At 45.9% G+C, this 26,247-nt stretch overlaps 1 protein-coding gene across 2 annotated transcripts in view; it reads right to left on the reverse strand.

The window, feature by feature from the left end:
* The window catches only part of FOCAD (focadhesin), an 872,056-nt gene that overhangs the window by 719,299 nt on the left and 126,510 nt on the right, over positions 1–26,247 (reverse strand). For both annotated transcript variants that reach the window (XM_063914161.1, XM_063914160.1), the window contains exon 2: positions 16,057–16,125. In XM_063914161.1, coding sequence (XP_063770231.1) covers positions 16,057–16,113 — 57 coding nt within the window. In that variant the 5' untranslated portion in view covers positions 16,114–16,125. The remainder of the gene's footprint in view (positions 1–16,056; positions 16,126–26,247) is intronic.

The following is a 26,247-nucleotide window of genomic DNA, read 5'->3' on the forward strand; positions in this document are numbered from 1 at the left end:
CACACCTACGGCTAATAAGGCGTGGAAACGTACCCTGACTGGTTGGTCTTCTGAAATTCCAGCTGTGCAGTCACACACAGTTTGGTTAAGTCTTTGGGAAACAATTATCAAATCTTTGCCCTCCGCTGATTTTCAAGAGGTCCACATGAAGATTGTGAATAGGGCGTATATATCGTAGTCGCAAAGAAAACATATGGTACCTGAGGAAACAGGCAATTGTCCAAAGTGCAAAGCTCTTAATGTCACCCTCTTCCATAGTATCTGGGAATGCGGCAAGGTCAGACGTTTTTGGGATAAGGTTTTGATGCTTGTAAACAGAACCTTTTCTCTTCAACTGGTTAAACACCCTATCTTTTGCTTAATTATACTCATCGGAACATTAGGGCCCAAAATACTAAGATTATTCCCTTGCTTAATGTTATATTGACAGTGGCCAAAAAAGTTATATTATCTCACAGGATATCCAAACCGCCCCCCCATTCCTTCATGAGGTCCAGGCGAGACTACTTACTCTTAACTATTATGAACGTCAGTCCGCATTCCCAGATGTTGAGAAAGGAGTACTTTGTTTCTATAAAAAATGGGAATTGTACATTACTAAACTCCCCATGTCTACTCAAGATCAAATCCAATCGGTCTTTGAGTCTACCTCCTGGTATCACCTCCGTCGATTATCTTGATATATTTCATGGACTTATTTTGCTGTGATTCACGCAAACGAAACTACTATTCATCATGGTAAAACTCAGCCACTCTACCCACATTATGTCTGTATTATTACCCTTCTCCACCCCCCACACCACCCTCCTTTCCTCTCCCCACCTTTCCCTTATTATTACTGTTTCTTTGTTTGCGATTTTGGGTATTTGAGATTTGATTGATTACGATGTACTTTATTTTTTATGATGTCTGTATTTGAGTCATGTTGTTTATAGTGGACATACAGTATTACATGCCCCTAACTCTTCTGTCATCATACATTTTGTGATCCTATACTTTTCACATGTGCTGTTGCATCTTCTGTGTATTTGATTCATTTGTCTCTAATACCCTATATTGTACTATGTCTCTTTATTCTGTAAAAACCAATAAAAAATAGTTTATTTAAAAAAAATTCTCTCTGTTACTACATCTCTACCTCCTAAGGCTACCATCACTAAATTAAACATTGAGGATACCGACACCACTTCCCTATCCTTCCTGCTTGACTCACTTTGCTCTCCTATATTGTCTCTCTAATGCCCTGAACAAGCCACTTACCTATACAATGCATTCCTTACTTCTGCTCGACTGTTGCTCCACCGTCCACAATTCACCCTGACAGATCAACACCGCAACCCTGGCACACCAAATGCACCAGATATCTGCAAAAATGCTCACGTACTGCCAAGCGACAGTAGAGGAAATCACGCAGACTTCCTCCATTTAAAATGTATGCTCTCATCCTTCAGTGCTGCCCTTTCTCTCGCTAAACAGTCGGATTTCAAGAACCTCAACTCCTCCCAGTCTTTGAACCCCTGCGCCTTTTTGCCACTCTCAACTCTCTCCTTTGCCCAACCCTACCTCATCTCCCCTCCTCACTCTCTGCTCAACTTTGCCACTTACTTTACATCCAAAATTGACTCTATATGTCTGAACATCATATCCCACCAAACCATCAGCAACCAGCCACCTCCTTTCCCTCCCTACCCCTCTTGCCAACTCGGACATCTTTCTCCCATGTATCTGAGAGTCATGGCTCTCATCCGTTTATCCCCCACCTCCACCTTCCCCATTTGACCCCATAACCTGCCAACTCCTTCACTACTTCTATCTTTTTGCCTGTTCCGGTCTTGCCCACCTACTCAATCTCTCCCTCACATCAGGCACTGTACCCTCTGCCTTTAGACATGCACTCATCTCCCCTATTCTTAAAAACCTACCCTTGATCCGCACACTATCTCCAACTATCGATCCATCTCTACCCTCCCCTTTACCACCAAACTCCTTGAGTGTATTTTCTAAAACTGCCTTACTGATTAACTTTCCGCTCACTCACTGCTTGACCCATTCCAGTCTGGCTTCCATCCTCTCCACTCCACTATAACTGCCCTCGCGAAAGTTTGCAATGACCTCCTTGCAGCTAAATCCAAGAGCCACTACTCTGCTTATTCTCCTTGACCTCTCTTCTGCTTTTCACAAAATGGACCACCCTTACCTCCTGCAAATCATTCTCTCCCTTGGTCTGTGTGATACTGCTCTCCCCTGGCTATTCTCCTACCTCTCTGACCATTCCTTCTCTGTCTTCTCTCATGACTCCACCTTCACCCCACTTCCACTAACTGTAGGTGTCCCCCAAAGTTCTGTTCTTGGTCCTCTCCTTTTCTCTATACGTCCTCTTAAGGTGAGCTCATCAGCTCTTTTGACTTAAAATATATCATCTCTATGCTGGTGATACTCAAATCTAATCTTTCCTTCCCTTACCTCTCCCCTGCTCTCCTCACTTGTATCTCAAATTGTCTCTCTGCTATCTCTTCTTTGATGTCTCAGCGCTTTCTTACTTTCTTAAACTTAACATGCCTACGACTGAGCTGATCATCTTTCCACCCTCCTGCACAACCTCACATCCCACAATTTTATTACATATTGATGGCACTACCATCTCCTCTAGCTCCCAAGTGCGCTGTACTGGAGTAATCCTTGACTCCTCCCTTCACACCTCACATTCAGCACCTCTCACAAACCTGCCATTTTCATCTCAAAAATATTTCCAGAATCAGACCCTCGCTCACCCAGGATGCCACTTAGGGGGTAATTCTGACCCGATCACAAGCTGCTATTTATCGCAGCAGTGCGATCAGGTCAGTACTGCGCATGCGCCGCAGTGCGCGGGCGCATGGCAAACGGTCGAATGGCATCGTTGCCTAGCGATAGCCTCTGCCTGTTTGACAGGCAGAGGCGGTCGCTGGGCGGGAAGGAGCTGGACGGCGGCATTAAGCCGCTGTTTAGGGGGCGCGGTCCGGCCAACGCAGGCGTTGCCGGACCGTTGGGGGGGGGCGGGCCGCAGCAGCTGCGTGACGTCACACGCAGCCGCTGTGACCTGGGCAGCAAAGACGTTCTCCTGGTCAGCCGCAGGAGCTGCGCTGGCCGGGAGGAACTCCTGAAATGCAAAAGCATTGACGCTGTGCGATGCTTTTGCAATTCTGCGGGTGGGGGGCCGGCACTGACATGCGGGGCGGACTATCCCTGTGCTGGGCGTCCCCCCGCATGTCTGAGTGCCTGATCGTAGCAATGCTAAATTTAGCACAGCTACAATCAACTCGAAATGACCCCCCTAAGACCCTTATCCACTCACTGGTCATCTCCAGACTGGACTACTGTAATTTTCTCCTATCTGACATTCCTAACATACGCTCCTCTACACTCCAATCTACCGTCGATGCTGCAGTCCAGCTCACCTGCCCTCTTTTACAAGCCCTTCACAGAAGCCCTCACCCATCTCTTACCTTATCTCCCTTTACACCCCTGCCCATCCTCTTTCCTCCACCACCTCTCCCACCTACTAATTACCTCCTAGCTACAAGATTCTGCATGTGCTGCTCCCTTTCTCTGGAATTCTCTACCTCTCCTTTTCAGACTCTCCACAAAACTGCAAAGAGGCTCTCAAGACCCAATTCTTCCCAAAACCCAGCAAACTCTCCTCTGTCTCAAGCTCACTGTCTACCCCATCTGTGTCACCCGACTTGTAAGCTCTCACAAGCAGGGCCCTCTTCCCTCATGTGCTTTTCCTTCTCTTATTCAATACTCTCTTCAACTCCACCAAATCCCTCGGTTTTCTGCTGCCCCGATACTCATTTCAGTGTTGTCTGCCGATGCAGATTTGTTTACCCTGTACTTGTACTATATATTGTCTGTATTGTAAGTCACTGTTTTCTTATCTTGCTTATTTGTTTATGTACTCTGCAATTGGGCACTGCAAATCAAGTGGCACCATACAAATAAAGGATAATAATAATAAATAACAATAATAAGAATAATTTAAAAAAATGGGAAGAGGGGCATGCAATACAGTGTACAGCCTTCCCTAAGTTTAACTTATAAACAGCCTTGCCTACAAGACATTGGTATATTTGCATGCAATTTAATTATACTGGTGGTCAGCCAGATCACATTATATATAACTATATACATGCACTGGGGTATCTCCAGATGAGGCAGGATTTTTTATTTCCCAAAAAAACGCTCAGAAATGGTCAGGTTTTTTTTTTTTTTTTTATGAGTGAATTAGGTGAAAAACATGAATTTAACCCTATCCAAATGATTTTAGTAAAAAAAAAAAAAGAAAAAAGAAAAAATATATTTTTTTATTATTACTTTTTTTCAAACATCGGAACATCGATTGGGAACATCACGAACATCGCAACATCAGTAACATTGCAACTTTAGTTTTTAGAGGTGTTGATTTACAGTTACCAGCGGCTGTTATTGTATGCAGCCGGTGGGGGATACGGCCGTGCTGACAGATCAGCAATGATCGGCAGCACGGCAACACTGGGGGGCTGGGTGCTGGAAGGCAGACGGATCTTCCAGTACCTCTGATAGCAGCAGCGGAGGGAAGTTTATCTTCCCTGCCGCTGCTAACACAGTTTATCTGACTGGTCGCATCCTGTGCGACCAGGTCAGATAAAGCACTTGCAGGTATGGTCGCATCTGCACAGAGGAGAATATATAATGTGTTAGATGATGATAGAAACACCACACAGGAAAATCTGCAAAGGTAAGGAAACATAATTAATGGTGATATACTGTATGTGACTGCACATCACCACTAACTGAATTGCCCTGAATGACTCCACTCCATGAGTAAAAATCCCAAAAGTAGTAACCATACTTCTGTTTTCCTTGGTTCACTCTGCTTGGAAAGATGGTTTTCATTCTATGCCTGTACTTTTCAGAATCCAGAGGTAAAAGAAGAAAAAAAAAAAAAAAAAAAAAGTCAGGAAAACCAGAAGTATGACTACTGCTTTAGGGTATAGGTGGTCATTCCGAGTTGTTCGCTTGCTAGCAGTTTTTAGCAGCCGTGCAAACGCTATGCCGCCGGCCACTGGGAGTGTATTTTAGCTTAGCAGAAGTGTGAACGAAAGGATCGCAGAGCCGCTACAAAATAATTTTGTGCAGTTTCAGAGTAGCTTCAAATCTACTCAGCGCTTGCGATCACTTCAGACCATTCTGTTCCTGATTTGACGTCACAAACGCCCTGCGTTCACCCAGCCACGCCTGCGTTTTTCCTGGCACGCCTGTGTTTTTCCGAACACTCCCTGAAAACGGTTAGTTGACACCCAGAAACGCCCTCTTCCTGTCACTCACTCTGCGGCTGCCTGTGCGACTGAAATGCTTCACTAGACCCTGTGTAAAACTACTTTGTTCGTTGTAATAGTACGCCGCGCGTGCGCATTGCGCCGCATGCGCAGAAGTGCCTTTTTTGCCTCATCGCTGCACAACGAACGAATGCAGCTAGCGAACAACTTGGAATGACCCCCATAAACACAAACTGCCATGCCGTACAAAGCATACTTGTCAGGACAGAAAAAAAACAAAGGATATGACTTTGTTGCAGCAATACTTAAGTGTCTGACAGATAATTTACAAATAGGATGTATTCAGATGGAGGATATGAATATTGTGTCTGCATTTTCATGAATGACCTATTTTCATTGTTGTATTTTATTAACATGTTATCTCTTAGATAGTCACTAAATGAGGGACTGACAAAGCAAACGTGTATGCAGGTGTTCTGATGACGCAAAGTTAATTCATACACGTATGTGCAATCATATTATTCTCTGAGCACCATAATTTCATGCTAAGTAAGAATTAAAGGATTATACTTTTAGAGTTGGTGTCAGTTACATGTGTCTTTATTTCCCAAGCCATACACAATTTGACATTTATAAACACAGTTCTATTGGTAACGGTGTAGAAAATGTGGTAGTGCTATAACAACCAGATTCTAGCTGTATTTACAACATGAAATCCAATGTATGATTTGTTGCTGAGGGCAAAACCACAATTTCTATATACATTTATCTGTAGGACAGAATAAGAAACAAACAAAAACAAAATAGAAACATTTTCATTTAACTTTTCCAATATTTCTTTAAAAGGTGCTGAATAAAATCAAGAAAATCATACCCGTGTCTGAATAAGAGAATTAGGAAATTCTAATCTTTTGTGGGATGCACCACAAGGTTATTAAGAACCCGCTTCATGGAACATCGCAAAAATGTATTAAACAAAAGCACCAAACACAGTATCAAGAGACACTTTAACCTTAAACATAATAGTGAGCCTTCTAGTCTATCTATTCTTTGTGTGGAGTAGGTTTTTTGGATGCAAAAAATGTACTTCTTTTCACTGATTGTTTAAATCAAACAATCATATCATGTCAGTCATATGAGTTGACTGATTTGCTTTTCATTTTCTCATTTATATTTTTACATTCACATTCTGTAATCTCTTTTTCTGAGTTTACGTATTCACCTAAGATTGAGAACAATATAGATCCAGAATATGGGAACCATGATGAACCTGACTTCTATGGACCTAATCCCTTAAGAATATACTGCCATCTAGAGTCCAAATTTAGATGTATATAAATACCAACATTTAGTTCGTTATTATAATATTATAAATATTTTTATTAAAGCGATTATTGCAGTTGCTGGGTTTAAAGTATTGTCATTGGAATTGTATTTAGGATCTTCGGAAAATTGATAATTCCATGACATGATTGTGAAGTTTTCCCATACTGTGGTATTGTTTGCGTGACCAGACCATGTGACCATGGTAGACCAAAAGCATTCGAATCTACACTCTATATTTACTTAGATTGCCAAGGAAACAGTATGCAAGTAAAGGACACAAACAGGCTCCACTGCTACATAGCTCATTGGACTGCCGTGGAACATGTGACACCTAGAATTGGAGCCTACCCATACAATATCTGTTTGTATTATACAAGCTGATAGGCTGCTCCTTGGTCACATGGCCGGAAGAAACACTGCAATGATCTAATGGTTGAGACTATATTCTCTTCAGTGAAGTGTGGGAAATACAATCTGACCAGCTACAAGAGTGGGAGAAGCAAGGTTCAGAACAAGGAACCCAAGGTGTGAAGAGACTCCGCATCCTCCACCAAATAAATAACCTTACAGTTTGGTATCGTCTGCAAAATTGACACTGTGCTCTCTAGACCTACTTCTAGGTCATTTATGAAAATGTCGAACAACAGTGGTCCAAGTACAGACCCCTGTGGCACACCACGGAGTCCATTTTGAAAAAGTTCGATTTACCACCACTCGCTGCTCATTTTTAGCCAACCAATTACTAACCCAAGTGCATAATGTGCTCCCTCACCCAAGTTCTTAATTTGTAGATAAGTCTCATGTGAGATACTATATCGAAAGCTTTAGCAAAGTCTAAAAAGATTAAATCCACCTCTTTAACCTAAACTAGGTGTGCAATAACTGTTTCATAAATGCCTATTAAGTTAGTTTGACATGATCTATCCTTCATAAATACATGTTGGTTCCTACTAATAACCTTATTGGTTTCAAGGAACTCCTGCATTCTATCCCTTAAAATACCTTCCACTACTTTCCCCACTATAGATGTAAGACTTAATGGTCTATAATTACCCGGTTCGGATTTACTTCCCTTTTTTAATATCGGCACTACTTCCACTATACGCCAGTATTTGAGAACCATGCCTGATGTAAGTGAGTCAATGAAAATCAAATATAGGGGTCTTGCTAATTCGGAGTGTAGCTCCATGAGAACCCTTGGGTGAATTCCGTCGGGATCAGGTGACTTATTATCCTTAACTTTTTTTTAATCGGTCACAGACTACTTCCTCACTTAAATAAGCACTTAGCAGTGGACCTCTCCTCAATGAATACTGATGAGAAAAACTTGTTTAATTTTTCCGCTATGTCATTGTCTTCTTTGAGTAGGACGCCCAACTTGCCTTTTAAAGAGCCTATACTCTCTTTCTTTAATCTTTTGCTGTTGATGTATTTAACCACTTAACTGACGATTTATTTCGCCAAAAACCGCTCCGACATTGTCGGGTTTTTTTTATGAGTGAATTAGGTGAACATGAATTTAACCCTATCCCAAATGATTTGTTAAAAAAAAAAAAAAAGATTTTAAACCTACCGGTAAATCTTTTATCCTAGTCCGTAGAGGATGCTGGGGACTCCGTAAGGACCATGGGGTATAGACGGGCTCCGCAGGAGACATGGGCACTATAAAGAACTTTTAGTATGGGTGTGCACTAGCTCCTCCCTCTATGCCCCTCTTCCAGACCTCAGTTAGAGAACTGTGCCCAGAGGAGATGGACAATATGAGGAAAGGATTTTGTAAATCTAAGGGCAAGATTCATACCAGCCCACACCAATCATACCATATAACCTGGAATACACACAACCACTTAACAGTTTGAACAAAAAACAGTATCAGTCAAAGACCGATTCCAACTGTAACATAACCCTTATGAAAGCAACAACTATATACAAGTCTTGCAGATGCAGTCCGCACTGGGACGGGCGCCCAGCATCCTCTACGGACTAGGAGAAAAAGATTCACCGGTAGGTTTAAAATCTTATTTTCTCTTACGTCCTAGAGGATGCTGGGGACTCCGTAAGGACCATGGGGATTATACCAAAGCTCCAAACCGGGCGGGAGAGTGCGGATTACTCAGCAGCACCGACTGAGCAAACGCAAGGTCCTCATCAGCCAGGGTATCAAACTTGTAGAATTTAGCAAAAGTGTTTGAACCCGACCAAGTAGCTGCTCGGCAAAGCTGTAATGCCGAGACGCCTCGGGCAGCCGCCCAAGAAGAGCCCACCTTCCTAATGGAATGGGCCTTTACCGAATTTGGTAACGGCAATCCAGCCGTCGAATGAGCCTGCTGAATCGTGTTACAGAACCAGCGAGCAATAGTCTGCTTAGAAGCAGGAGCGCCAACCTTGTTGGCTGCATACAGGACAAACAGAGCCTCTGTTTTCCTAACCCTAGCCGTTCTGGCTACATAAATCTTTAAGGCCCTGACTACATCCAGGAACTTGGGAGTCCTCCCAGTCCCCCGTAGCCACAGGCACAACAATAGGTTGGTTCATATGAAGCACCATAATTTCATGCTAAGTAAGAATTAAAGGATTATACTTTTAGAGTTAGTGTCAGTTACAGTTACATGTGTCTTTATTTCCCAAGCCATACACAATTAGACATTTATAAACACAGTTCTATTGGTAACTGTGTAGAAAATGTGGTAGTGCTATAACAACCAGATTCTAGCTGTATTTACAACATGAAATCCAATGTATGATTTGTTGCTGAGGGCAAAACCACAATTTCTATATACATTTATCTGTAGGACAGAATAAGAAACAAACAAAAACAAAATAGAAACATTTTCATTTAACTTTTCCAATATTTCTTTAAAAGGTGCTGAATAATATCAAGAAAATCATACCCGTGTCTGAATAAGAGAATTAGGTATAAATGTACTTCTTTTCACTGAATGTTTAAATCAAACAATCATATCATGTCAGTCATATGAGTTCATTGATTTGCTTTTAATTTTCTCATTTATATTTTTACATTCACATTCTGTAATCTCTTTTTCTGAGTTTACGTATTCACCTAAGATTGAGAACAATATAGATCCAGAATATGGGAACCATGATGAACCTGACTTCTATGGACCTAATCCTTTAAGAATATACTGCCATCTTGAGTCCAAATTTAGATGTATATAAATACCAACATTTAGTTCGTTATTATAATATTATAAATATTTTTATTAAAGCGATTAAATGAAGAAACCACCTTAGGCAAAAATTGAGGACGTGTCCTCAACTTTCCTCTATCCACATGGAAAATCAAATAGGGGCTCTTGTGGGAAAAGGCCGCCAATTCGGACACCCGCCTTGCAGATGCCAAGGCCAATAACATGACCACCTTCCACGTGAGAAATTTTAATTCCACTGTTTGAAGTGGTTCAAACCAGTGAGATTTCAGGTAACGTAACACCACGTTAAGGTCCCATGGTGTCACTGTGGGCACAAAGGGGGGCTGGATGTGCAGCACTCCCTTCACAAACGTCTGGACTTCTGAGAGAGAAACCAATTCCCTCTGAAAGAATATAGGCCCTCATTCCGAGTTGTTCGCTCGGTAAATTTCATCGCATCGCAGCGATTTTCCGCTTAGTGCGCATGCGCAATGTCCGCACTGCGACTGCGCCAAGTAAATTTGCTATGAAGATAGGATTTTTACTCACGGCTTTTTCTTCGCTCCGGCGATCGTAGTGTGATTGACAGGAAATGGGTGTTACTGGGCGGAAACACGGCGTTTTATGGGCGTGTGGATAAAAACGCAACCGTTTCCGGAAAAAACGCGGGAGTGGCTGGAGAAACGGAGGAGTGTCTGGGCGAACGCTGGGTGTGTTTGTGACGTCAAACCAGGAACGACAAGCACTGAACTGATCGCAGATGCCGAGTAAGTCTGAAGCTACTCTGAAACTGCTACGAGGTGTGTAATCGCAATATTGCGAATACATCGTTCGCAATTTTAAGAAGCTAAGATTCACTCCCAGTAGGCGGCGGCTTAGCGTGTGCAATACTGCTAAAATCGCCTTGCGAGCGAACAACTCGGAATGAGGGCCATAGATAGGGCCGAAATCTGTACCTTAATGGAGCCTAACTTCAGGCCCATATCCACTCCTGTCTGTAGAAAGTGGAGAAACCGGCCCAGATGGAAATCTTCCGTAGGAGCATTCTTGGCTTCACACCAAGAGACATACTTCCTCCAGATAACGGTGATAATGCTTTGCCGTCACCTCCTTCCTAGCCGTTATCAGAGTAGGGATAACTTCCTCCAGAATACCTTTCCCAGCTAGGATTCGGTGTTCAACCGCCATGCCGTCAAACGTAACCGCGGTAAGTCTTGGAACACGCAGGGCCCCTGCTGTAACAGGTCCTCCCTGAGAGGAAGAGGCCACGGATCTTCTGTGAGCATTTCCTGAAGATCTGAGTACCAGGCCCTTCGAGGCCAATCTGGGACAATGAGTATTGTCTGCACTCTTACTTGTCTTATGATCCTCAATATTTTTGAGATGAGAGGAAGAGGAGGAAATACATAGACCGACTGAAACACCCATGGTGTCAACAGGGCGTCTACTGCTACTGCCTGAGGGTCCCGAGACCTGGCACAATACCTCCGAAGCTTTTTGTTGAGGTGTGACGCCATCATGTCTATTTGAGGAATTCCCCACAGACTTGTTATCTCTGCAAAAACTTCTTGATGAAGTCCCCACTCTCCGGGATGGAGATCGTGTCTGCTGAGGAAGTCTGCTTCCCAGTTGTCCACTCCCGGAATGAAGACAGCTGACAGAGCGCTTACGTGATTTTCCGCTCAGCGAAGAATCCTGGCGGCTTCCGCCATCGCCACTCTGCTCCTTGTCCCGTCTTGGCGGTTTACATGAGCCACGGCTGTGACGTTGTCTGATTGAATCAGAACTGGTAGGTCGCGAAGAAGATTCTCCGCTAGTCGTAGGCCGTTGTATATGGCCCTCAACTCCAGTATGTTGATGTGTAGACAAGCCTCCTGGCTTGACCATAGTCCCTGAAAATTTCTTCCTTGTGTGACTGCTCCCCATCCTCGGAGGCTCGCGTCCGTGGTCACCAGAACCCAGTCTTGAATGCCGAATCTGCGACCCTCTAGAAGGTGAGCACTCTGCAGCCACCACAGGAGAGACACCCTGGCCCTGGGGGACAGGGTTATTTTCTGATGTATTTGTAGATGGGACCCGGACCACTTGTCCAGAAGATCCCACTGAAAAGTCCTCGCATGAAACCTGCCGAAGGGGATGGCCTCGTAGGCTGCCACCATTTTCCCCAGAACTCGAGTGCATTGATGAACAGACACTCTTTTTGGTTTTAGCAGGTCTCTGACCATGTTCTGGAGATCCTGAGCTTTTTCCAATGGGAGAAAAACCCTCTTTTGTTCCGTGTCCAGAATCATGCCTAGGAATGATAGCCGAGTCGTTGGAACCAATTGTGACTTTGGCAGATTCAGAATCCAACCGTGCTGTTGCAGCACTTTTAGGGAGAGCGACACGCTCTTCAGCAACTGGTCTCTCGATCTCGCCTTTATCAGGAGATCGTCCAAGTATGGGATAATTGTGACTCCCTGCCTGCGCAGGAGCACCATCATCTCTGCCAATACCTTGGTGAAAATCCTCGGGGCCGTGGAAAGCCCAAACGGCAACATCTGAAACTGGTAATGACAGTCCTGTACAGCGAATCTCAGGTACTCCTGATGAGGGGGGTATATGGGGACATGAAGGTATGCATCCTTTACACCATCAAATCCCCCTCTTCCAGGCTGGATATTACAGCTTGGACCGATTCCATCTTGAATTTGAACTTTTTCAAGTACAGGTTTAGGGATTTTAGATTTAAAATGGGTCTGACCGAACCATCCAGCTTCGGTACCACAAACAGGGTTGAATAATACCCTTTTCCCTGTTGGGCCAGGGGAACCTTGACCACCACTTGCTGTTGACACAGCGTTTGAATTGCAGCTAACACTACTTCCCTCTCCGGGGGTGAAGCTGGCAAGGCCGACTTAAAAAATCGGCGAGGGGGCACCTCTTCGAATTCCAGTTTGTAGCCTTGGGAAACAAATTTCCATCACCCAAGGATCCACGTCTGAAAGAATCCAGATCTGGCTGAAAAGTCGAAGGCGCGCCCCCACTGGTGCGGACTCCCTTAGGGGAGCCCCAGCGTCATGCGGTGGACTTTGTAGAAGCCGGGGAGGACTTCTGCTCCTGGGAACTAGCCGAAGCAGGTGTTCTCTTTCCTCTACCCTTACCTCTGGCAAGGAAAGAGAAGCCCAGACCTCTTCTGGATTTATGCGACTGAAAGGACTGCCTCTGATACTGTGGAGTTTTCTTTTGTTGTTGGGGAACAAAAGGTAAAAAGGTAGATTTACCCGCGGTAGCTGTGGCAACCAGGTCCGCGAGCCCCTCCCCAAACACTTCACCCTTGTAAGGTAAAACCTCCATATGCTTCTTCGAGTCTGCATCATCCGTCCATTGGCGGGTCCATAGAGCTCGTCTCGCAGAAATAACCATGGCATTGGCTCTGGAACCCAGCAGCCCAACGTCTCTTTGTGCGTCCCTCATATATAAGACTGCATCTTTAATGTGGGCCAAGGTTAATAAAATGGTATCCCTGTCTAGGGTATCAAGGTCAGCAGACAAGGTATCTGTCCATGCTGCAACTGTGCTACATACCCATGCCGATGCTATTGCCGGTCTGAGCAAAGCACCCGTATGCGCATACATAGACTTTAAAAGTAGTCTCCTGTCTGCGATCAGCAGGATCCTTGAGGGCTGCCGTGTCCGGAGACTGCAGCGCCACCTTCTTGGACAGGCGCGTTAAAGCCTTGTCCACCCTGGGAGAGGATTCCCAACGTACCCTGTCCTGTGCAGGGAAAGGATACGCCATAAGAACCCTTTTGGGAATCTGGAGTTTATCTGGAGTTTCCCAAGCTTTTTCAAATAACTCGTTAAGCTCATGAGATGGGGGAAAGGTTACCTCAGGTTTCTTTTCCTTACACATGTTCACCCTCGTATCAGGGACAGAGGGGTCATCAGTGATATGCAAAACATCTTTTATTGCAATAATCATACACTGAATACTTTTTGCCACTCTTGGGTGTAATTTTGCATCATCGTAGTCGACACTGGTGTCAGAATCCGTGTCGGTACCAGTGTCCACTATTTGGGATAGGGGACGTTTGAGACCCAGAAGGGCCCTGAGACCCAGTACAATCCATGGATTGACTCCCTGCTTTCTCCCTGGACTCTGCTTTGTCCAGTCTTTTATGTAATGAGGCCACACTCGCATTTAACATATGCCACATGTCCATCCAATCATGAGTCAGCGTTGCCGACAGAGACACACCACACATCTGCTCCACCTCCTCCTTGGATGAGCCTTCCGCTTCAGACATGCCGACACGCACGTACCGACACCCCCACACACACAGGGATATATCTATAAGGGAACAATTCCCCAACAAGGCCCTTTGGGGAGACAGAGAGAGAATATGCCAGCACACACCCAGCGCCAAACTGACACTGGAATAACCCAGATAACGCTTTACATACATATACATATATATATATATATATATATATATATTTATATTATCAATGTTATACACTCACTGCGCCTTAAACATGCCCCACCCCCTCTTTTCAACCCTCTGTCACAGAGTTCAGCAGGGGAGAGTCCGGGGAGCCAGCTTCTCTGCAGCGTTCTGTAGAGAAAATGGCGCTGTTAGTGCTGAGGGATCAAGCTCCGCCCCCTCCAGCGGCGGGCTTCGGTCCCGCTTCAATATTCAAAAAATGGCGGGGGAACTACAGCCTAATGTACCTTTTTTGCCAGACCAGAGGTTTATTGCTGCCTAGGGCGCCCCCCCAGCGCCCTGCACCCATCAGTGCCCGTTCTGTGTGTGTAGCGTGTGGGAGCAATGGCGCGCAGCGTTACCGCTTCTGCAGCCTTGAAGTCTTCTTTTCTTCTTATACTCACCCGGCTTCTATCTTCCGGCTCTGCGAGGAGGACGGTGGCGCGGCTCTGGGACGAACGGCGGGGGTGAGACCTGTGTTCCGACTCCCTCTGGAGCTAATGGTGTCCAGTAGCCTTAGAAGCAGTGCCCAACTTCAAAAGCCAGCTATGCTTCTCTCTCCTTGGTCCCACGATGCAGGGAGCCTGTTGCCAACAGGACTCCCTGAAAATAAAAAACCTAACAAAATTCTTCTTTAACAGAAAACTCTGGAGAGCTCTCTGCAGTGCACCCAGTCTCCTCCAGGCACAAGATCTAACTGAGGTCTGGAGGAGGGGCATAGAGGGAGGAGCCAGAGCACACCCATACTAAAAGTTCTTTATAGTGCCCATGTCTCCTGCGGAGCCCGTCTATACCCCATGGTCCTTACGGAGTCCCCAGCATCCTCTAGGACGTAAGAGAAAAAAGAAAAAAAAATGTATATTTTTATTTCTTAAAAACATTTTTCAAACATCGAAACATCGATCAGGAACATCACGACTATCGGGGCTTTCATTTTGAAAGCTGGCACAGCCTCCAGGTATACAGTGGGGGTCTGGGGTGGCTTGGGAGGGTTAATTTACATTCCCCAGCGGCTGCCTTGTTTGCAGCCGCTGGAGGGGGGGGGGGGTCCTGCCGTGCTGACCGATCAGCAGCACGGCAATCAGTAGGGGAGAGTGCAGGGAGGCAGAGGGATCTTCTGGTCCCTCTGACAGCAGCAGCGGAGGGAAGTTTATCTTCCCTGCCGCTGCTAACACTCTCTATCTCACTGGTCGCATCCTGTGCGACCAAGTCAGATAGAGCACTTGCCGGCATGGTCGCATCTGATGCGACCATGCCAGGCAAGTGGTTAAAAAACTTTTGGGGGTTTGATTTACTTTCCTTTGCTATTAGTTTTTCAGTTTCTATTTTAGACGCTCGGATTTCTTTTTTGCATATTTTGTTACAATCCTTTATATCAACAATATCTGTGGCAACTTTAGCATTTATTGTTTTTTCATTTTATTGTTTTATTTTTAATAAATATTGGTATACCTGTAGTAATATAAACCGTCCAAACTCTTAAGATTTATGCAGCAAGTGCTGGTATAACCGTATTATTTTTCTTTAGTATTTAGGGGAGTGACAAGCCCCTTACCAGCTGCTCTTGACAGCTTCTGTATATACAATGTACAGGTCTATAGATAACTCCGTAGAAAACGTAGTAGTGCCACAACAACCAGATTCTAACTGTATTTACAAAATGAAATCCAATGTATGATCTGTTACTTCGGGCAAACCACAATCTGTATATACATTTATCTTTAGGACAGAATAAGAAACAAAAACTAAATGGAAACGTCTTCATTTTACCTTTCCAATATTTCTTCAAAAGGTACTAAATAGTCAAGAAAAACATACCTGTGTCTGAATAAGAGAATTAGGAAATTCTAATCTTTTCTTCAAATCTTCTGACATGTTCTGTTGTCACTGAAAGAAATGCATCATTTGCTGAGTGTCACATATTTATGATGATGAAAAAGGTAGCTGGTAGACACATTAGCATGGCAACAGATTGCTTACACTTGCAGTTCGCATTCACAAACAAGGAAATGGTTAGATTAAAACTAAATTGGGTGTGTTGCTGAGGAGCAGAATAATGTGAAATACTCCCACTATTAAGTGTTTATCTAAATGTTGCAGCATAGACGTTTTCACTTTCAGACCATCAGCTAGCTAGTTCAATTGTATTCAATAGACGGGTGAATTAAGCAGGACCAGCTTTCTTCTCCACACAAGTGGATAGCACTACTGTCACTTGTACAGGACTAACAGCTGCTGCACACAAGAGCAGGAGATTACATCAACTGTGAGTTCTTTTCTCAGATTACATGCTTTTACACTATCTGCTCTGCAGTTATTGAGGCATTAGTCTACTATTGGTTATTGGGGGGGAGATTTATGGTAGACTTACCATGGTTAAATCTTTTTCTGCGAGGTACACTGGGTTCCACAGGGAATACTGTAGCATAGCATTTCATACGCAGATAGAGCTGCACTCGCACTCGGAATATAAGCATGCCGCATATCATTTTAATCAGCAAAAACTGCTTGTGCGTCCTATTTTAGATGTTGATATGGCACATATATACAATAAAAATAAGATTTTACACTTACCGGTAAATCTATTTCTCGTAGTCTGTAGAGGATGCTGGGACTCCGTAAGGACCATGGGGAATAGACGGGCTCCGCAGGAGACATGGGCACTTTAAGAAAGACTTTAGACTCTGGGTGTGCACTGGCTCCTCCCTCTATGTCCCTCCTCCAGACCTCAGTTAGAGAAACTGTGCCCAGAGGAGATGGACAGTACGAGGAAAGGATTTTTGTTAATCCAAGGGCAAGATTCATACCAGCCACACCAATCACACCATATAACTTGTGATAAACTACCCAGTTAACAGTATGAACAAACAACATAGTCTCGGTCCAAACCGATGAACTATAATATAACCCTTATGTAAGCAATAACTATATACAAGTCTTGCAGAAGTAGTCCGCACTTGGGACGGGCACCCAGCATCCTCTACGAACTACGAGAAAAAGATTTACCGGTAAGTGTAAAATCTTATTTTCTCTAATGTCCTAGAGGATGCTGGGACTCCATAAGGACCATGGGGATTATACCAAAGCTCCAAAACGGGCGGGAGAGTGCGGATGACTCTGCAGCACCGATTGAGCAAACAGGAGGTCCTCCTCAGCCAGGGTATCAAACTTATAGAACTTTGCAAAAGTGTTTGACCCCGACCAAGTAGCAGCTCGGCACAGCTGTAGTGCCGAGACCCCTCGGGCAGCCGCCCAAGACGAGCCCACCTTCCTAGTGGAATGGGCCTGAACCAATTTCGGTAACGGCAATCCTGCCCTAGAATGCGCTTGCTGAATCGTGTCACAGATCCAGCGAGCAATAGTCTGCTTTGAAGCAGGGCCGCCAACCTTGTTGGCTGCATACAGGACAAACAGTGCTTCTGTTTTTCTGATCCTAGCCGTTCTGGCCACGTAAATTTTCAAAGCCCTGACCACATCAAGGGACTCGGAATCCTCCAAGTCACGTGTAGCCACAGGCACGACAATAGGTTGGTTCATATGAAAGGATGAGACCACCTTAGGTAGGAATTGAGGACGGGTCCGCAACTCCGCTCTATCCATATAGAAAACCAGATAGGGGCTTTTATGTGATAAAGCCGCCAATTCCGAAACTCGCCTAGCCGAAGCCAAGGCTAACAACATGACCACCTTCCAAGTGAGATATTTCAACTCCACTGTTTTAAGTGGTTCAAACCAATGTGACTTAAGGAAACTTAACACCACGTAAAGGTCCCAAGGCGACACCGGAGGTACAAAAGGAGGCTGAATATGCAGTACTCCCTTCACAAAAGTCTGTACTTCAGGTAAAGAGGCCAATTCCTTTTGAAAGAAAATGGATAAGGCCGAAATCTGAACTTTAATGGAGCCTCATTTTAGGCCCAAATTCACTCCAGTTTGTAGGAAGTGAAGAAAACGGCCTAGATGGAATTCTTCCGTAGGAGCATTCCTGGCCTCACACCAAGAAACATATTTTCGCCATATTCGGTGATAATGTTTAGACGTCACGTCCTTCCTAGCCTTTATTAGCGTAGGAATGACCTCATCCGGAATACCTTTTTCCGCTAGGATCCGGTGTTCAACCGCCATGCCGTCAAACGCAGCCTCGGTAAGTCTTGGAACAGACAGGGACCTTGTTGTAAGAGGGCCTGCCTTAGAGGAAGAGGCCACGGATCTTCTGTGAGCATTTCTTGCAGATCCGGATACCAGGTCCTTCGTGGCCAATCTGGAACAATGAGAATTGTTCTCACTCCTCCTCTTCTTATTATTATCCTCAACACCTTGGGTATGAGAGGAAGAGGAGAGAAACACATATACCGACTGGAACACCCACGGTGTCAACAGGGCGTCCACAGCTACCGCCTGAGGGTCTCTTGACCTGGCGCAATACCTTTGTACCTTTTGGTTGAGACGGGATGCCATCATGTCTAATTGGGGTAGTTCCCACCGACTTGCAATGTGCGCGAAGACTTCCTGATGAAGTCCCCACTCTCCCGGATGCAGATCGTGTCTGCTGAGGAAGTCTGCTTCCCAGTTGTCCACTCCCGGAATGAACACTGCTTATAGAGCGCTTACATGATTCTCCACCCAGCGAAGAATTCTGGTGGCTTCCGCCATTGCCACTCTGCTCCTTGTGCCGCCATGGCGGTTTACATGAGCAACTGCGGTGATGTTGTCTGACTGGATCAGAACTGGTCGATTGCGAAGTAAGATCTCCGCTTGACGTAGGGCGTTGTATATGGCCCTTAGTTCCAGGATGTTGATGTGAAGACAAGTCTCTTGACTTGACCAAAGTCCTTGGAAATTTCTTCCCTGTGTGACTGCTCCCCAACCTCGGAGGCTCGCGTCCGTGGTCACCAGGATCCAGTCCTGAATGCCGAACCTGCGGCCTTCCAGGAGGTGAGCACTGTGCAGCCATCACAGGAGAGATATCCTGGCTCTGGGAGACAGGGTGATCCTTTGATGCATTTGTAAATGAGACCCGGACCATTTGTCCAGTAGGTCCCATTGAAAAGTCCTCGCATGGAACCTGCCGAAGGGGATGGCCTTGTACGATGCCACCATCTTCCCCAGGACACGGGTGCAGTTAAGTACTGAAACCTTTTTTTGGCTTTAATCGGTTCCTGAGCCTTTTCCATCGGAAGAAAAACCTTTTTCTGTTCTGTGTCCAGAATCAGGCCCAAAAAGGTCAGACGCTTTGTAGGAACCAGCTGGGACTTCGGAATATTGAGAATCTAGCCGTGCTGTTGCAATGTCCTCACTGACAGTGACACGCTGTCCAGTAACTTCTCTCGAGATCTCGCCTTTATGAGGAGATCGTCCAAGTATGGGATAATTGTGACACCCTGCTTGCGCAGGAGCACCATCATTTCCGCCATTACCTTGGTGAAAATTCTCGGGTCGTGGAAAGCCCAAACGGCAACGTCTGAAATTGGTAATGACAGTACTGTACCGCAAATCTCAGGAACGCCTGGTGAGGAAGAAAAATCGGAACATGAAGGTAAGCATCCTTTATGTCCAGGGTAACAATCCAATACCCCCCCTCCAGGCTGGCGATGACCGTTCTGAGCGATTCCATCTTGAACTTGAACTTTTTCAAGTACAGGTTCAGGGATTTCAGATTCAAAATGGGTCTGACCGAACCGTCCGGTTTTGGAACCACAAACAGGGTTGAGTAATACCCCTTTCCTTGCTGGAGAAGAGGAACCTTGACTATCACCTGTTGCAGGTACAATTTTTGAATTGCAGTTAACACTAACTCCCTTTCTGACGGAGAAGCTGGCAGAGCCGATTTCATAAACCGGCGAGGAGGCATCTCTTCGAATTCCAGCCTGTATCCCTGAGAAACGCTCTCTATTGTCCAGGGATCCACCTGTGAGTGAACCCAGACGTGGCTGAAAAATCGAAGACATGCCCCCACTTGATCTGGCCCCCCCAGGGAAGCCCCAGCGTCATGCGGTGGATTTTGCAGACGTAGGGGGGGGACTTCTGCTCCTGGGAACTAGCTGTGTGCAGCTTTTTTCCCTTGCCTTTACCTCTGGCAAGGAAGGACGATCCCCGTACCTTTTTGCTTTTATTTGAACGAAAGGACTGCATTTGGTAATGAGATGCCTTCTTAATATGCTGTGGGGGAACATAAGGTAAAAAATTCGATTTACCAGCCGTAGCAGTAGAGACAAGGTCCGAGAGGCCTTCTCCAAACAACTCCTCCCCCTTGTAAGGCAACGACTCCATATGCCGCTTTGAGTCGGCATCCCCCTTCCACTGTCGGGTCCACAAGAGTCGCCTAGCAGAAATAGACATAGCATTTATTCTGGAGCTAAGTAAACAAATGTCTCTTTGAGCATCTCTCATATATAACGCAGCATCCTTGATATGCTCTAGGGTCATTAGAATGGTATCCTTATCTAGGGTCTCAATCTCCGTAGACAAGGAATCTGTCCATGCTGCGACAGCACTACAAACCCAGGCCGATGCCATAGCCGGCCTAACAATAGTACCAGAATGTGTGTAAATGTACTTCATGGTAACTTCCTGCTTACGATCCGCAGGATCCTTGAGGGTAGCAGTATCCTGGGAAGGCAGTGCCACCTTCTTGGATAAGCGTGTCAACGCCTTGTCTACTTTAGGCGAAGATTCCCATCGTATCCTGTCCTTTTGTGGGAAGGGATACGCCATAAGAATCCTTTTGGGAACTTGTAGTCTCCTGTCTGGAGATTCCCAAGCCTTTTCGCACAAGTCGCTTAGCTCAAATGAGGACGGAAAGGTGATCTCAGGCTTTTTCTCTTTATACATGTGTACCCTCGTGTCAGGGACAGGGGGTTCCTCAGTAATATGAAAAACCTCTTTAATAGCAATGATCATGTAACGAATACCTATAGCCACTTTTGGCTGTAATTTTGCATCATCATAGTCGACACTGGAATCTGAATCCGTGTCGGTATCTGTGTCAGTGATCTGGGATAATGTGCGTTTCTGAGACCCAGAAGGTCCCGGTGCCACTGGGACAGGCATGGTCTGACTACCTGACTGATCCCTAGCCTCAGTCTTGTCTAATCGTTTATGCAGTAAATTTACATTAGCATTCAAGACATTCCACATATCCATCCAGTCCGGTGTCGGCGTTGCCGACGGCGACCTGACAATCATGCACTCCCCCTCCTCCTTAGGCGAGCCTTCATCGCCAAACATGTCGACACACGCGTACCGACACACTCCACACACACAGGGAAACTCTTTTCTGAAGACAGGTTCCCCTTTAGTCCCTTTGGAGAGACAGAGAGAGAGTATGCCAGCACACACCCCAGCGCTATATGACCCCGGAGAAAAACACAGAATGTTTACCCAGTAGCGCTGCTGTAATGTATAATCGCCAATTATGTGCCCCCCCTCTACTTTAAAACCCTCTTTCACCGTGTGTCAAGCAGGGGAGAGTCCGGGGAGCTTCCTCTAAGCGGTGCTGTGGAGAGAAAATGGCGCTGGTGAGTGCTGAGGGAGGAGCCCCGCCCCCTCGGCGGCGGGCTTCTGTCCCGCTCAAACTTAATAAAATATGGCGGGGGCTCTTTTATATACATGTACAGTGCCCACCTGTACATGTATATAGTCATTTGCCATAGGAGAGGTATTCTATTGCTGCCCAGGGCGCCCCCCCTGCGCCCTGCACCCTTACAGTGACCGGAGTGTGTGAGGTGTATGGGAGCAATGACGCACAGCTGCAGTGCTGTGCGTTACCTCAGTGAAGCACCCGAGGGCTTCTGCCGCCTCAGTAGTCTTCTTTCTTCGTTTCTTCCGGCTCTGTGAGGAGAACGGCGGCGCGGCTCTGGGATGAACACCCAGGACGAACCTGTGTTCCACTCCCTCTGGAGCTAATGGTGTCCAGCAGCCAAGAAGCAGAGCCTATCATTTAAGTACGTCTGCTCCTCTCTCCTCAGTCCCTCGATGCAGGGAGTCTGTTGCCAGCAGAGCTCCCTGAAAATTAGAAAAAACCTAACAAAATGCTTTCTTAGCAGGAAACTCAGGAAAGCTCCCTGCAGTGCACCCATCTTCCTCTGGGCACAGTCTAAAACTGAGGTCTGGAGGAGGGGCATAGAGGGAGGAGCCAGTGCACACACAGAGTCTAAAGTCTTTCTTAAAGTGCCCATGTCTCCTGCGGAGCCCGTCTATTCCCCATGGTCCTTACGGAAGCCCAGCATTCTCTAGGACGTTAGAGAAACTACTATTTACTTCTTACAGAAAATGGGCTAGTTTGCATCCTACAAAAATTAAACCACAGCTTTTGTATTTAAGGGGGACATGTACTAAGCGGTGATAAGTGGAGAAGAGAGCCAATGGAGAAGTTGCCCATGGCAACCAATCATCTCCTCTGTATACTTTTCTAGTATGCAAATTAAAAATGTTACCTCAAAGCTGATTGGTTGCCATGGGCAACTTCTCCACTGGCTCACTTTTTCGTACATATCTCCCTATATAATCTTGTTTGAGAAATCTTTTTTTCTGCAGCGGGGTACACTGTGTTCCACAGGGAGTACATTGGGGTGTAGAGATGGATCTTGATCCAGAGGCACAAACAGGCTAAAGCTTTGGACTGTCCCAGAATGCATTGCGGGGCCTCCTCCATAACCCCGCCTCCAGGCACTGTGAGCTCAGTTTTGTTAACCAGTCTAATGCAGAAGCAGGTAAAAAAGAGAAGGCAGATGTTAGTCACATAGAACCACGTTCTCACGTCAGGAGAAGGGACCAGCGGCTAATGCCATACAAACCCAAAGAAGCTAAGTACGTCAGGGTGGGTGCCCTGTGGAACCCAGTGTACCTCGCAGAAAAACCATGGTAAGTCTACCATAAATCTCCTTTTCTACAGCGGGGTACACTGTGTTCCACAGGGAATACATCAGGGATGTCCTAAAGCAGTTCCTCAAGGGAGGGGACGCACATTAGCGGATATGAGAACACGGCGTCCAATGGAAGCATCCTGGGAGGTGGAAGTATCAAAGGCATATAACCTAAGAAATGTGTACACTGAGGACCACGTAGCCGCCTTGCACAATTGTTCTGCAGACGTGCCACAACGGGCCGCCCAAGAGGGTCCAACAGACTGAGTAGAATGGGCTTTAATAGCAGCAGGAGCTGGGAGTCCAGCCTGCGCACAAGCTTGTGCAATCACCATTCTAATCCATCTAGCCAAGGTTTGCTTATTTGCAGGCCAGCCACGTTTGTGAAAACCAAACAGTATGAAAAGGGTATCTGACCTCCTGATAGAGGCAGTCCTCTCCACATATATACGGAGAGCCCGTACCACATCCAAAAACAGTTCTTTGGAGGATAATTTGGAAGAGATGAAGGCTGGAACCACAATCTCTTGATTAAGGTGAAAAAGATGACACCACCTTAGGTAAACAACCAGGGCGAGTTCTAAGAACTGCTCGGTCACAATGAAATATCTAAAAGCGTGGATGACAGGACAAAGCGCCTAAGTCTGACACCCTTCTAGCAGAAGCAATAGCCAGCAGAAACAGGACCTTGGCTGTGAGCCATTTAAGGTCCACTGACTCAAGAGGTTCAATGGAGACTCTTACAGGGCATTCACGACAACAGACAGATCCCATGGAGCCACAGGAGGTACATAGGGAGGCTGAATCCGCAGTACGCCCTGAGTGAATGTATGAACGTCAGGTATAGACGCAATTTTTCTCTGAAACCACAACAATAAGGCAGATATGTGAACCTTGAGGGAGGCCAGACGAAGTCCTAAATCCAAGCCTTGTTGCAAAAAAGCCAGAAGTCTGGAAGTACTAAACTTGGAAGCATCATAATTTTTAGCAGCACACCAGGTGAAGTAAGAACTCCAGACCCTATAGAAAATCCGTGCAGAAGCCGGTTTGCGGGCCTTTAGCATAGTTTGGATAACCACCTCGGAGAATCTATTGGCCCTCAGGAGTGAAGCTTCAAGAGCCACACCGTCAAAGCCAGTCTGGCCAGGTCCGGGTAGACACAAGGGCCCTGAACGAGGAGGTCTGGGCGTTGAGGAAGTAGAAGAGAACGATCTATGAATAGACCTTGCAGGTCTGAGAACCAATGCCGTCTGGGCCACACTGGAGCGACTAGAAGTAGTACACAGTAGAATACACGTAATGGGTAAATACTGTGATGCACTATATATTGACCCAGACGCACCTAGTCCCCTAGGGTACAGTATACATTGATAGATATATCTGGAATACACCGCAGTGAAATCACATAGCAGATACAGGCACATAGTCACATTTGCAATGCAGACAATTATTTTCCTGACTAAAATTGCATTGGATTATTATATGAGCACATACATTTTAATATATTATATATATATATATATATATATATATATATATATATATATATAATATATATAAACCGGAGACTTGCTAGAATGTGCTCTGCTACAAAAATTCCACCAACGACCGACTCCAGGCGTGTGCAAAAACAACAAATACCTTTTATTCAGGTAGCTCAAAAACAAAGATATACATAAAACAAAGATCACTGTCTTTAGTATAAACTACCAGGGAGGTTAGGCCCTGCCTCACTCCCACTTACTTAATAAGGAACCCTCCAAGTCCCGGCATCCTGACACTAGTGCCCAGCCCTCCGGATCCCACTGTCCCTAGCAGGCCTATCACCTGGGCAATTAACTGCCTTCAGGAGCCCTGACTCATGGGAGAGACTCAGCTTTAAACCCAGCACCCAGGTGCTGGCTGATGAAGCAGCGTCTTGGGCTAAGAAGCCCATAAGACCAGGCCTGGGCAATGGGAACCCGGTCCATCCACACTTCCCATCCACCCCCAGGACCCTGTGTGTAGCTTACAGGTGGCAAAGTACCTCTCCTGCCACAATGATATATATATATATATATATATATATATATATATATATAATAAGAATTTACTTACCGATAATTCTATTTCTCGTAGTCCGTAGTGGATGCTGGGGACTCCGTCAGGACCATGGGGATTAGCGGCTCCGCAGGAGACAGGGCACAAAAGTAAAAGCTTTAGGATCAGGTGGTGTGCACTGGCTCCTCCCCCCATGACCCTCCTCCAAGCCTCAGTTAGGATACTGTGCCCGGACGAGCGTACACAATAAGGAAGGATTTTGAATCCCGGGTAAGACTCACACCAGCCACACCAATCACACTGTACAACCTGTGATCTGAACCCAGTTAACAGCATGATAAAAGCGGAGCCTCTGAAAAGATGGCTCACAACAATAATAACCCGATTTTTGTAACAATAACTATGTACAAGTATTGCAGACAATCCGCACTTGGGATGGGCGCCCAGCATCCACTACGGACTACGAGAAATAGAATTATCGGTAAGTAAATTCTTATTTTCTCTGACGTCCTAAGTGGATGCTGGGGACTCCGTCAGGACCATGGGGATTATACCAAAGCTCCCAAACGGGCGGGAGAGTGCGGATGACTCTGCAGCACCGAATGAGAGAACTCCCGGATCTCCTCAGTCAGGGTGTGCCCCTGACCAAGTAGCTGCTCGGCAAAGTTGTAAAGCCGAGACCCCTCGGGCAGCCGCCCAAGATGAGCCCACCTTCCTTGTGGAATGGGCATTTACATATTTTGGCTGTGGCAGGCCTGCCACAGCATGTGCAAGCTGAATTGTACTACACATCCAACTAGCAATCGTCTGCTTAGAATCAAGAGCACCCAGTTTATTGGGTGCATACAGGATAACAGCAAGTCAGTTTTCCTGACTCCAGCCGTCCTGGAAACCTATATTTTCAGGGCCCTGACAACATCTAGCAACTTGGAGTCCTCCAAGTCCCTAGTAGCCGCAGGTACCACAATAAGCTGGTTCAGGTGAAACACTGACACCACCTTAGGGAGAAACTGGGGACGAGTCCGCAGCTCTGCCCTGTCCGAATGGACAATCAGATATGGGCTTTTGTGAGACAAAGCCGCCAATTCTGACACTCGCCTGGCCG

The sequence above is a fragment of the Pseudophryne corroboree genome, chromosome 1 (assembly GCF_028390025.1).
Source record: "Pseudophryne corroboree isolate aPseCor3 chromosome 1, aPseCor3.hap2, whole genome shotgun sequence".
Taxonomy (NCBI): domain Eukaryota; kingdom Metazoa; phylum Chordata; class Amphibia; order Anura; family Myobatrachidae; genus Pseudophryne; species Pseudophryne corroboree.